The sequence below is a fragment of the Benincasa hispida genome, chromosome 11 (assembly GCF_009727055.1).
Source record: "Benincasa hispida cultivar B227 chromosome 11, ASM972705v1, whole genome shotgun sequence".
NCBI lineage: Eukaryota > Viridiplantae > Streptophyta > Magnoliopsida > Cucurbitales > Cucurbitaceae > Benincasa > Benincasa hispida.
The window spans coordinates 21,497,553-21,511,540 of NC_052359.1; the positions used below are offsets into that span (position 1 = coordinate 21,497,553).

A 13,988-nucleotide genomic window follows, 5' to 3' on the forward strand; every position below is an offset into this window, starting at 1 on the left:
TAAAAGAAACAATTCATTCAGTTAGCTTAGGCCCCGAGCTTGAAAAACCCTTCTCAAGTAGAATAATGATGAAGTATACAACTAGCTTGGAGTATGTCTCCAACCTCACAGCAACACAATCTTTAATGATTTCAAGGATTGACAGAATAAACATTTGTGACAAAAGAATCTTCATAAGACAAACGACTCTTAAATTCTTTTTATCAAAACGACCAATCTTCAAATAAAGATTAAGTGTCTTTATATACACGCAGCGATGCAAAGAAGACCAAACCTATCTTCCAAAATTACTTGCACACGAAGAAGAAAAAGATCTGCAAGAATACTGCAGATAGAATAATCCACATAAAGAAAGTATTTTGCAGAGACGACATTTCCATATGGCAACCTTAAGCCAACAAGGTCAAATGTAGAGACATTCTAAAAGACATCAGTTGAACTTTAAAAAATATTGTGAACATGAAAAATATAACAAGCTCCCCCATTGCCAATATTTTTTAAGTAATGACAAATAGCAATAGTCACAACATATAAGAAACAAACAAAAAAAACAACACCAGTACTTGTTAAGTACAGAATAGAGACATGCTATTCAACAAAGAAACCAACACAGCCAACCAACTTAAAAAACACCTCCATATTACTTCCTCTTTTGACAAACTTAAAGAATATAAGATCAAGAAACAGAGAAGCATCATTGATCACCATCAGCATCCTGTGCACTAGAGCTAGGACCCTGACCAGGATCAATAGAAGACTCGTAAAGAAGGGTCAACAATTCATCAACTTCAGACTCCTTGACAGAAAACTTTTGAAGCAACATCCCAAGCTCTCTAGACTCATTAGCTAACACATTGATTGTCTTTTTACCACATGGAATATGAAGAAACTCTCTAACACGAGTACTATCCACAATAAGAACCTTAGTGTGAATTAGAACAGGTACATGCTTGCTTTGATATAAGTGGTAGCTGAAAGAAATGGTCGAAGACACAGAACATGGAACATCCAAGTCAGACAAGATATCTGGCTTCTGGGCTAAAATGATCCCACGGATCAGACGATGAGGAACCCTAGTGGCATGAGAGTTAATGTGATCTTGTTGATCATAGAGGTACCATAGTTGAATTTTGCACTAGTTTCAGTCTGATAAAGCAAACCATCGAGACTGGTAGAGAGACCTAATTTGTGAGTAGATGGACACCAGCTTTCAATGTCAATTTTTTGTCGCAAAACATACTTCACACTAAGCATAAGATAATTTACCTTTGGAAGGCCAATATCTTTTAACTCGAACACTGAATCAGGCATAGAACGTCTCTATTCAATAACACCCTCTAGGACACGACGATCAAGAAACTTGTTCATCAGTGCAACAATAAAGATGAAGCAATGGCCTCTCACATGAACTTTGGAAAACTCAGGACTATCCACCTTTCCAAACTACTTAGAAAGATTAACATAAAACTCACGAACCAAGCAAGGATAATAACCACAAAGATTCCAAATAATTTTCACTAAATCAGCTTTCACTAACAGATCCATAATCTTAAGATAGTCTTGAGCTTGTTCAGACAACTCTTTTTCCACAACAATTCTTCTGTTCACAACAAATTTTCACATCATAAAATATGATTTATATTAAGTACCATAAAATAGAAAAAGAACTATAGTTTATATGTTTCATATGATGAAATATTAAAACTATAGGTTATAAATATAATATGATAAGTTGGTTATCATATTTATGTATAATATATTAATTATAGGATAATTAATTCTTTTTCTCTAATAATCGTTTTGAGTGGGAGGTGATTGGAAGTTTTATGGTAATTGTGAGATAAAATGAAAATTGTTTTCCAAAATTGGTAGTTGTTCATTTCGGAAAAATCTCACGAAAAAGGTTATCAAGTAAAAGGTGATTTTACTAAGCAATAGCCGTTGAGAGCATATATGATCGAGCTAAGAGTTGACCATACGATAGTTACTCATTGATCATTGCTACATGATCGACAAGCAAAGTCTATACGATAGGCTTCATCTTCTAAATGATCGAGTACATCGTCTATACGATAGTCAGTCCTCATATCTCCCACTTATATGATAGGCAATCCCCACGGAGGGTTGTAATATAGAATTCGAAACAATCCAAGCTTCAGTAATGAATAGGGTCTTATAGTTCCATCTTGGGTATTGTCTTCCATCTCGGGGGCATATTCATACCATTCTATAAAATCTAAAATTGGCGGGTCACACTTACAAGAATTACTAATTGTTAGTAAAGACCTTGACCAAAAATGATAACCAAAAGAACTATAGGAGTAAAGTGTTACTTTGATATAGTATTTGGTCAAGAATTGTCTTACTTCAGTGAAGGAATTTTTTACTGCCCCACGGTAGTAACTGTTCTAAATCACTAAAGTATCATTGCAAATAAATAAAGATTTATTGGGTGTTTTATTATTTTTTCTAAATTGGATTTAGATGCATAAAGTTTAATAGAATTTGTTTAAATTTTTCAGCAATGTCAAATTCAATTATATAACTGTTAGCTTCCGATAAGTTTAACGGTGAAGGATATTCAAACTGGAAATCCAACATCAATACGATATTAGTTGTGGATGATTTAAGGTTTGTGTTGACGGAGGAATGTCCTCTGGTTCCCAGTACAATAGTGAACCGAAATGTTCGGAACATTTATGATCGATGAGTTAGGGCTAATGAAAAAGCTCGGGCCTACATCTTAGCAAGTATATCCGATGTACGTAATAAGAACCATGAGGTAATGCTCATCGCCCGTGAGATAATGGCGTCGTTTCAGGAGATGTTCGAGTAACCGTCATCCTCTATTCGACATAAAGCCATTAACTATGTCTATAGTACTCGCATGAAAGATGGTTCCAATGTTAGAGAACATGTTCTCGATATGATGGCCCGCTTTAATATTGTTGAGGCTTATGGGGTAATGATAGATGAGATAAGTCAAGTATGATATTGGAATCTCTCCTAGAGAGTTATCTGACTTTCAATACCAATGATGTTATGAACAAAATTACTTATAATTTGACCATGTTCTTGAACGAGTTACAAATATATCAGTCTATGATGGAACTTAAGGAAAAATAAGTAAATGTTATTTCTCGATCTAAGAAATTTTTTAAAGGGTCAACATCTAGAACAAAACCCACTGATAACAAGAAATCTGCTCCTTCTTCTTCAAAAGATAAATCTGTACAAATGAAGAAGAAGGGTAAAGGGAATATGGCGTGCAGTTGGAATTGTCAGCAGGTCCCAATCTAATCCAGGACACAGTCATTGATCTGCTGTAAAAAAATATCCTCAAGTATCTAAGGAGAACGAGAGACTATATACTTGTGTATAAACCTAAGGATTTTATCCTTACCAGATATACTGATTCTGATTTTCAGACTAACGTGGATTCAAGGAAATATACTTCAAGATAAGTTTTCACTCTCAATGGAGGAGCTATAGTTTGGAGAAGCATTAAGCAAATTTGTATCGTTGACTCCACAATAGAAGCAGAATACGTAATCGCATGTGAAGTCGCTGAAGAAGTAGTATGACTACGTAAATTCTTGGCTGACTTGGAAGTGATTCCATATATGCACCTACCTATCACACTATATTGTGACAATAGTGGTGTTGTGGCCAACTCAAAAGAACCAAAGAGTCACAAACGTGGAAAACATATTGAGAGAAAGTACCATCTCATCAGAGAGATAGTACACCGAGGAGACATGATTGTCACGAAGATAGCCTCTAAAGAAAATCTTACTGATCCATTTAAGAAGGCCCTCTCGGCTAAAGTGTTTGAGGGCCACCTGGTTGGACTAGGACTCCAAGCAACTTAATCTAGGGCAAGTGGGAGAATATCTATGGTATTAGAGATGCCCTAGTTTATTGTATTTTTCCTTTATGTTTCTCAACATTGTATTATATATATTTGTTCTCACTGGAGTTTTAGTCTAAGTGGGAGATTATTGGGAATATCCTAGAACTCGTAGTTCGTAAATTTTGTGTTAAACGTTCTATTTATCAATAAAATATTATTGAGTATCTTATTCAATAAAGTTGTTGATTTTGGATTCTATTATGAAAATCCGATAAACATATCCATGGCTATAGTATGAATACTTTAACTTTATATGGTGATATAAACAGGATCAAGTTAATAGTATATAGCCTAAATGGTCTAGAAGTATATGGATGAAATTGGGTATCTCATCCTAGTAACACTATTGGATGTGGCCCATTTTGTATAGGTAATGCAAATTATGTGATCCACATATCATTCATGTAAAGATATGTGAGTGGGGGCATCCTATACAATGAGTTTGCATATAGATTGAACCACGAAATAGTCACTTTTTTTCTATAACGACAGTTTACTGTTAAAACTGACCATTTCATACTTAAGTAACCTAGGATAATTCAGTTTTAATCCTGAGCTAGCTATGAACTCCTGTTTATTCAGGATTATCCTTTAATCTGCATGGGTGAGAGTAGTCCAACAACACTGCTAAAAGCTTTCCATTTTGGGGATAAGACAAGATGAATAGCTAGGGACATAGCCCTGCAAGATGGAATTCACTCTGACCCATTTTAAGGTTAGCAGATAGGTCGTTCTCTTAAGTGCTGATTCCAGGTCTTGAACAATTGGGGCCTTGCCTTTTCATGATAGAGAAGAACGTGATTCATAAGTAGTATTATGAATCAAAATTGTTCATTAGAGGGTCATTGGGCACTTAAGAAACAATATGTATTTACAGGGGTAAAATGACAATTTTAACCCAGCTGTAATTATGAACAACCTGTGAAGGATCGACTTGCTGATTATGGTTTATATGAACAAAAGTATATCTACGGTGAGAATAGTGCAACTATCAAGCTATAATGGTGTGTCTTGATAGTTAACAAATAGTAATTAATTCGATTAAAGAGTTTTAATGAATTAATTACAAATCGTTGAAGCTCATGATCTGTAGGTCCATTAGGTTTCTCTACTAGCTCATTAATTAGAATAACAAATTGAGTATTGATGGGTTATGAATTTGAAATGTTCAAATTCAAAGGGGTTTTCGATTGATTGTATATATGATACAATTATAAACGTTTAATTTAATTGAAATTAAACGAAATTGGAAAATCAATTAATATTTAAATTATGATTGAAATATAAAATTGATTTATTGGTGATATTGACATTTTATTAATTTGATATTTAGAAATTAAATTAATATTATTCTAATTTAAAAGTTTAATTAAAAATCAATTAAAATTAGTTTTATTTACATTAATTATTTTTTAATTAATTTTATAAAACTAATTTAAAAATAAAATAAAAATGATTTTTGAAATCATTTAAGTTAGTGGATTTTTCCAAATTTTGAGAAAAAATCCACTAACCACATTTTGATGGATTATCACCAAAATCCAATTGTAAATTGATATGATCACCAAGCAGGTGGTGCCCTCCATGCAGCTTATTGGTTTTGCATGATTTCTACCTATATATAGTAGCTCCATGCATGAAGATCATTAAGGATTCTGACTTTTACTTGATGAAGTAAAAACCTGAAAACCCTACACATCTCTCACTTGTTCTTCATCAATTCAACTTGATTTAAGTGTTTCCACCACACGTTCCAGCTTGAGTATAGTAGAAAAGATCTCGGTGGTAGTCCTCTTGAAGATTCAAACTCCATCTTGGTGGATTTTAGCTGAATTTATGAAGGAAATCTTCAAATGTAATATGTGTTTCAAACCCTCTTCTGAATATCATATGAACAACATGCTTAAAATTCAAATTAAATGTAGTTAAGTGCTTATTGATTTTGAAGTCTTCTGTTGCATGATATTTCATTCCTTCAAGTTGTACTTACGAGCAATTTGTGAATGGTTATTGTACTATTGATTGATTATATGGACACAAAAATATATTTGTAGTGCAAAGAGTGCAGCTGTCGGTCTTTAGTGGAGTGCCCGACAATTAACAGATGGTGGATCTCGTGACTAAAGAGTTTAGTCTGTTATTCACGTATTGTTAGATCTTCAAGCTACGGTTCCATAAGGTCTCTTTGGTAAATAGGTTCAAGTTGAGAATCAGATTTTGGGGTTAGTTTGAAGTATTCAAATTAACAAGAAGAAATTCAATTATATGTGATATAATTGGTATGATGTATTAGATACAATAAATGAAGGAATTAATATAAATATGATTTATATTAAGTACCATAAAATAGAAAAAGAACTATAGTTTATATGTTTCATATGATGAAATATTAAAACTATAGGTTATAAATATAATATGATAAGTTAGTTATCATATTTGTTTATAATATATTAGTTATATGGTAATTAATTTCTTTTTCTCTAATAACTAATTGAGTAAGAGATTATTGGAAGTTTTATAGTAACCGTGAGATGAAAAGGAAAATTGTTTTCCAAATTTAGTAGTTGATCCATTCGGATAATTCTCACGGAAAGAGACTATCAAGTGAAAATTGTTTTTACTAAGCGATAGCTGTTTAGAATCTAAATGACTGTTTAAAAGAGTTGACTATACGGTAGTTACTCAGTTGATCATTGCTACACGATCGAGTAGCAAAGTTTATACGATAGGCTTGCATTTACTAAACGATTGAGTACATCGTCTATGCGATAGACAGTGTTATATCTCTCACTTACTTGATCGTCTACACGATCATAGACCTCCTCTCTTCCTCAATCCAAGATCATACAGAGCCTACAACTCCTGGATTCTCACACCAAGAATACCAAGGTAACATTTGTGGTGGTGTCCTTACTCTGTTCGTGAATCGAGTTGGACTCGATTGGGTTCGAAGAGCATTCAAGATGTTCGTGTTGTTGGTATTTTGTTCGTTGCATTGGAGTGTTATTGTTGGATGCATTGGACTTCGTTCGAGGGATATTTGAAGAATGGTTTTTCAAAGGTACGCTTACTCTATCCCTTGATTCTCTTATAGCATGTTATAATTTCTATTGATGTATAATCTATTAGTTTCCTGTTAGACTGTAATTGGTTGTGTTCAATTAAAATGGAATTTGGAACGATCCACTTTTGCTGCTCATGGAGATCCCCGTTTTAGAATTCCTTCAATAACAACACAATCTTCAATGACTTCAAGGATTGACTCAATCACTCGTGACGAAAGAATCCTCACAAGATAAACAACTCTTAAATTCTTTTTATCAAAACGACCAACCTTCAAACAAAGACTAAGTGTTTTTATATACACGCAACGGATGCAAAGAAGACCTACCCTACCTTCTAAAATTACTTACACTCAGAGAAGGAAAATACCGACAAGAATACTACAGATAGAATAATACACATAAAGAAAGTATTTTGTAGATATGGCATTTCTATATGACAAGCTTAAGCAAGTAAGATCAAATGCAGATACATTCTAAAAGACATAAGCTGAACTTAAACAAATATTGCCAACACACAAAGTGTAACAACAAAAAGCATCAATTTTATATCTCATTAACTCTTTATACCTCTAAGAGTTCACAATCCCTTAGACTTCATAACATCTTAATCTTCGTTATTCTACTCCTTACCCTAAACATCTTCATAATATTTATAGTCTAAAATCTGTGTTTTACATATATATATTGCGAAACCAAAAAGGAGAAGTAAGAAGTGGGGAAGGGACAATACCTAACATGAAAAAGAATTACAGTTTAGCGATGGCGATGACTGTAGAAGGTGACAGTGGTGATCATGGGAGATAGGATATTTGGAGAGGAAGGGAGAAATAAAGAGAATAGAAAAAAAACTTTTTTTAAATTTAATTAAAAAATTAGGAAAATGATTTTTAGTCAAATTTAAATGCCACATCATTTTGTCACGAAAGAGAGAATAAAGTTGCTATGTAGAGGGTAGGGAATTGACTTATAGATATTAGCTATGCTCTTTTTTACACTTGAATTATAGAATATTTGAAAGTAATTCTAAATTTAATCATTTAAATCAATTTATAATGCATAAAAATACGTTTAAAAACGTAAAGTATTAAATTTATTTTGAGTTATTAAAAGTATGTTTTGGAATAATTTTAAATATGATACAAGTGATTCTTATCTTTTTCAAAATTACTTCCAAACATATACTTAAAATGGTTAAATTTGAAAATTCAAAATTAGAATATAAATAAACTAAAAATTCATTACAAATTAATTAATTAAAAGATTATTTTCAAATTTAAAAAAATGAACTATTTTACCAATATAGAAAAATGTTATAGACACTTTTATATATATATATATATATATATAATATATATAGTAACATTTTACTATATCCAAAAAAGTTCTTAAAATAATTTTACTTAATTTAAAATGGTTATTCTTAATTAAATAATTAAAAAAGTAGACTTTATTTTTAGTACGAAACAAAAATAATAGATTAAATTAACAAAAATATTCCTTTTCTAACCCTTTTCTTTCTCGCCGAAGCGGATTCGGTGGCCAATCTTTCCGTCTAAATCTTTTCTCTAAAGTCTAACCCCATTTTCCCTTCTAAACTAAATTCAATCTCCCTCTCCGTCGCACCCGGCCGCCGTTCCTACCACCGCCCATTTTTTCCTCCCCTATCTCCCTCTCTGCTGCAACTACGCCGCCACACCTCCCGCCGACCGTATTCCGCCGCAGTGAGATTTTTCCCCTCTCTTTGCGGGGGAAAAAATCTTACGTTTACCAAGAAATCTATAGAAACTCTGAACCTGCAGTGGCTCATTGTCTACAAGCTCTGAACTTGCAGTGGCTCACTGCCTTCTCTTCTTCTTCTTCTTCTTCTTCAACACTTCACTCTCCATTTCTCCCTTGAATTTTACGAAAAGGGTCAGGCCAGTTATGTTTTTCCTCTTTTTCTATGTTTGAACTTTCTGTTTACTCATGATTATAAATAATAAGTGAATACAGAAAAATTTTACAGCTCCTTTTGCCATCCACAGTTTCCCCACCCCCCCTAATTTGCAGCTAAAAACCAGTGGTCTAACCCACTGGTTTGTGAAAGAAATCGATTCTGTTAGATTTTTCTTTTACCATTGGCGACCGAGCCGGTCCGAAGAACGAATTTGTATATTTTATTACTTTCTCTTTCTTATCTTGTGTGCCTTTTCAGTTTGGGGTCGTTTTCGTATTGGTGTGTCGCCTTCTCTGAAGCGTCATTGAAATTTTCAATTAAATAGGGATAGGGAAAATTGTCCCATGATTCTTAGCTTTAATTTTAACTCCATTTGCTGAAGTTATTGCCTCAACTTTGCAGTTTTTAGGGTTGATTTTGTAAGAAGAAAGCTGTAGAGAGTTATGTCTTGCACCACTTTTAACCTTGGAGGAGGATCGCTCAAGTTTTGTAGCATTAATAAGGGCAGCCAGATAAAGAATCATCTCCGATTCTTTAATGGGTTTGTGCCAAATGGTCGATGCAATTTAGTCTCTTACTCTGCAATTTCTTTCTCTGTTGGATCCTTCAGCTTCAATTCTCTTCCACCTCAGGATTTTCAATTCCACAATCGTTCATGTTTCTCCTCCCATGTCATCAACTGCTCTACTTTTAACTCAGAGGCGTCAATCTCTTCTAATAAAGCAAATGGTATTTTGGGATCCTTGGAAAAGTTGGTCATGTTCGGATGATTTTGGAGTTTGTTATGCGAGTTGATTTTTTAACCTTCTTTTTTTGTTAACTTACTTGCAGATGAACGAGTTATTGTGTTGGTGATTGGTGGAGGAGGGCGAGAACATGCTCTTTGCTATGCGTTGCAGCGCTCTCCTTCCTGTGATGCTGTGTTTTGTGCGCCAGGCAATGCTGGGATTTCGAGCTCAGGCAACGCCACTTGTATTCCTGAGCTTGATATCAACGACAGTGCCGCTGTCATTTCCTTCTGTCGAAAATGGAATGTAGGATTGGTTGTCATAGGGCCTGAGGCCCCTCTTGTTGCAGGGCTTGCAAATGATTTACTGAAGGCTGGGATTGCTACTTTTGGCCCCTCATCTGAGGCTGCTGCTTTGGAAGGCTCCAAAAATTTCATGAAGAGTTTGTGTGATAAATATGGAATCCCCACTGCAATGGTTTGTTTTGATCTTGGCTCTGTACCTTGAACTTGTTTGCTTAGTTCCTAGCCAAGTTTATGCTGCAGATTTTTCACTATTTGGTTTACACATCTAATCTTTGGTACTCAAATAATTTTCGAAATTGAGTTTTCATTAGCATGCAACATGTGCTCATCAATACTGTCATGTAAAACTGAAAATTCTTTCATGTCTCCTTGGATCGCGTTGGGGTATGGATAATCTCAGGGGATTGATTGATCAAGGGATGAGTTAGACTCTTCTGCCCGCTGCCAAAAGAAATAAGCACCTCAAGAAAACTTGCTAGTGTAATGTTTGATCTTGATTCTTGGCTTTGCAACATAGAGTTAAAGTTTCAAAGTCTTCAGGAAACATTAATGAGAATTGAATACCTTTTCTTTATGTACCTTTCTCTTATGTCTTTGCTTAGATCTGATTATCCTTTGTCACATGGATTACTTGGTGCAGTATCAGTCATTTACAGACCCTTCTGCAGCAAAACAATATATTCAAGAACAAGGCACCCCGATAGTCATCAAAGCAGATGGATTGGCTGCTGGAAAAGGAGTTATTGTTGCTACAACGTTGGAGGAGGCTTATGAAGCTGTTGATGCAATGCTTGTGAAGGGTGCTTTTGGTCCAGCTGGTGGTCGTGTCATTGTTGAAGAGTACCTGGAAGGAGAAGAAGCATCCTTTTTTGCACTTGTAGATGGAGAGAATGCCATACCCTTAGAATCTGCACAGGATCATAAAAGAGTAGGGGACGGTGACACGGGACCTAATACAGGTGGTATGGGTGCTTACTCCCCAGCTCCTATCATAACAAAGGAACTTCAAAGTATAATCATGGAATCTATAATTCTACCTACGGTAAAAGGAATGTCAGAAGAGGGTTGCAGGTTTGTTGGGGTTTTGTTTGCTGGTCTTATGATAGAGAAGAAATCTGGCTTGCCAAAGTTGATTGAATACAATGTACGCTTTGGGGATCCAGAGTGTCAGGTTAGTTGACTCCTAAAACTTTCTTGCGAGTAAGTTGACCATGTGCACTTGTAATATAGAATTAGTTTGATATTTTGTTACTCTATGGAGCATCTGAGTTTATGAGGTGACTGAACTTCTGTGATCAATCTTTTCAATATGCATGCACCTGAAGTTGACACTCTTTAGGGTGCTTTCGTTGTAGCAAAAGGTACTAAATAAAATATTTCTTGATACAGATATAATTTTAAGGAATATTAAATAAAGCCAACTTGACGAGAGAGTTCTTACGGCGAAGTTTGGTTCTTTATTAGATTCTTTGTTTCTCTTTATGTCTCTGTTTCTAGGTTGTTTTGTAATTATTCGCTGGGTTTTATTAATCGGGAGTTTTCTGGTTGTTTGACTCCTTCATGACCCTTTTTCTTGGCATGTTACTGATCACAAACCTCTGGCCTTTATGAAAAACAGGTGCTGATGGTTAGGTTGGAATCAGACCTTGCAAAAGTTCTTCTTGCAACATGTAGAGGAGAGCTAAGTGGGGTTTCACTGGATTGGTCCCCAGGGTCTTCAATGGTGGTCGTAATGGCGAGCAAGGGCTATCCCGGGGCATACGAGAAGGGAACTATAATTCGAAACGTTGAAGAAGCAGAGCTTGTTGCTCCATCTGTCAAGGTCTTTCATGCTGGCACTTCTTTTGACCCCGAAGGCAACTTCATCGCTGTTGGTGGGCGTGTTCTTGGTGTTGCTGCAAAGGGGAAAAACATTGAAGAGGCACGGGACAGAGCGTATCGAGCAGTTGAGGAAATCTGTTGGTCGGGTGGGTTCTATAGGAAGGATATAGGGTGGAGAGCTCTAGAAAAACAATTTTCTTTGAAGGAATAATGCAGAAGTTTGAAAGTTTTGGCATTTTGTTAGAGAATAGGAACATGTATGAGTTCACATCCTCATGAATAAATTAACTGGCCCAACTATCTATTTCTCACTTATTTCTCCAGTTGTGTGGGTAACTTCCAGTTTTATGAAAAAAAAAATGATGAATGTTCTTGACCCTTGAGCCTGGACCTTTGTCATTTCTCTTCATCTTTTCTCAATCCATAGATACATAAACACAAACAGAAATAACCTATAGAAAAAATCAACCAATAAAGTACTCAAGAGACTCAGTTAAGCATTCAGGTCCAAACAACATTGAAGCACATCCACTAATAATAAACTTGACATGAAAACAAGAAAAATAAAATTCACCAAATACTACCCTAACTAGTTAAATGGAACCCAATGGGTTCAAAATCTAATTGTGTTTTACGTGCAAACTATTTTAGTTTGGATTACTAACGAGGAGAGAGGATAATTACAAAATAATTGATACCGTATAGCCAATTCACAAATTGAGGGCCCGAATGCTCTCTTACAATTTAGGGATCAAACTAAAATTGTACTCAATATTTGAGGATAAAAAGGTATATTTCAAGCTAAAATGAGCTTGATTCATTGGTCTTAGCATGACCTCTATACCTAGAAATCGGAGATTCAATCCTCCACCTCGTAAAAAAAGTATATTTTAGAAAAAAGAAAAAAAAAGTCCCTACTAAAATTACAAATTTATCCTCTCTTAAAGTTGTTATCCATTTATTTATTGAGATAATGGTAGTTTTTTTTTTTTTTTTTCCTAAATCCCTTTATTATTTATGTTACAAAATAAAAATCTAATTGCACTTCATACTCTAAATGTTTTATAATTAAAAAAAGGTCTCCCGTGAAAGAGAGGATCTCTCGGGGACATTCAATATATTTGATAATGTGTCATCTGCTATCCAAGACTTCTAAGAGGTACTTTCAAAATTGTATTTTGAAAATACTAACATACATTGAAAATAAATAAATGAATAAAATAATATAGTTCACTTTAATGTGGAAGCGTAAAAAGACCTTCGTTATATTTTATCAAATTAAACCTTCGTTATATTTATCAAATTAAACAAAATCAGTTTTTAGATTAAACAAAGAAAAAAGATACAAGTCTAGATGGTATTTTTTTTTCTTTTTTTTTTTTTTAAAAAAGTTGCTAGAAAAATTGTAGTGGATAGCAAAATTATTAGGCTATTTGCAAACCTAGCCATGGTTTTTGAGTTTTGCATATATAGCACAAAAAAGACCGATTTTTCGTTTTCCTTTTTAGTTTGAAAGTTACCATCATGGTGCATTAGCAAATATATCAAGTAGTATATTTGATATTCTTTAGTAAGTCAAAATACCGATATACCAAATTTAGTCCACGTGTGCTCAAACAATTATGATTTGTTAACTTTATTTAAATCCTTATTCATTTGTCTCAAAATATTATTCCACTCTTACATTGTCATCAACTTATAATAGTTCAATTCATCCCATTAAAACCATTTTGATTGGAGCATTATAGAAATAGATTATTATTATGCATATATGAACAACTTATGTTCAAAAAGACTAATCTGTCACATTAGTCGAAACATCATTTGAGCATGGATTCATAAGAAAAAGAGAATAAGAAGAAATCAAAAGAACTCAAGAACCATCAAAATCTCATATAATCCATAAAAAGTGTGCAACAAACCTCAAAATCATTATTTGGGGACCTAAGCTGATCATCAAAGCTCGAATTCTAACATCATAATTTTCATTACAAAGCAAAATATAAGAAAGTACCATGGGATTAACCAAACATAGCCAAATATGAGGCTAATGCTCTAAACAAATCGCTTATAATCTCCTCTCCCATAAAACCCTAGAAAAACAGTTCTTTTTATAAACATTGTGATGGCGTCGTGGTGCTCTTGGCCCCTTTTTGCAGCACCACGAATGCATCTGCCTTGCACGCACGTAACTATGTGTGTTGTTGTGTCTACCATGTG

General features: G+C 34.2%; 1 protein-coding gene across 2 annotated transcripts; it reads left to right on the top strand.

Annotated features, from left to right (window-relative positions):
* The first annotated feature begins 8,486 nt into the window (after window positions 1–8,486).
* LOC120091033 (phosphoribosylamine--glycine ligase) lies at window positions 8,487–12,144 on the top strand. Of its 2 annotated transcripts, none has more exons than XM_039048825.1 (5): window positions 8,487–8,898; window positions 9,317–9,643; window positions 9,746–10,119; window positions 10,588–11,118; window positions 11,566–12,144. In XM_039048825.1, exons 2-5 carry the CDS (start codon window positions 9,358–9,360, stop codon window positions 11,977–11,979), a joined length of 1,605 nt encoding a protein of 534 aa, XP_038904753.1. In that variant the 5' UTR covers window positions 8,487–8,898; window positions 9,317–9,357; the 3' UTR covers window positions 11,980–12,144. The 2 variants fall into 2 exon arrangements, with proteins under 2 accessions (XP_038904753.1, XP_038904752.1); XM_039048824.1 differs by having other exon boundaries at window positions 8,487–8,889.
* Window positions 12,145–13,988: the final 1,844 nt, after the last annotated feature.

Excerpts from the sequence above, each read along its gene's own strand:
- LOC120091033 (XM_039048825.1), top strand. The coding sequence starts at position 9,358 with ATGTCTTGCACCACTTTTAACCTTGGAGGAGGATCGCTCAAGTTTTGT. Across the intron at positions 10,120-10,587 it reads ATGGAATCCCCACTGCAATG|TATCAGTCATTTACAGACCC; the intron begins GTTTGTTTTGAT and ends TACTTGGTGCAG. Across the intron at positions 11,119-11,565 it reads TTGGGGATCCAGAGTGTCAG|GTGCTGATGGTTAGGTTGGA; the intron begins GTTAGTTGACTC and ends TATGAAAAACAG.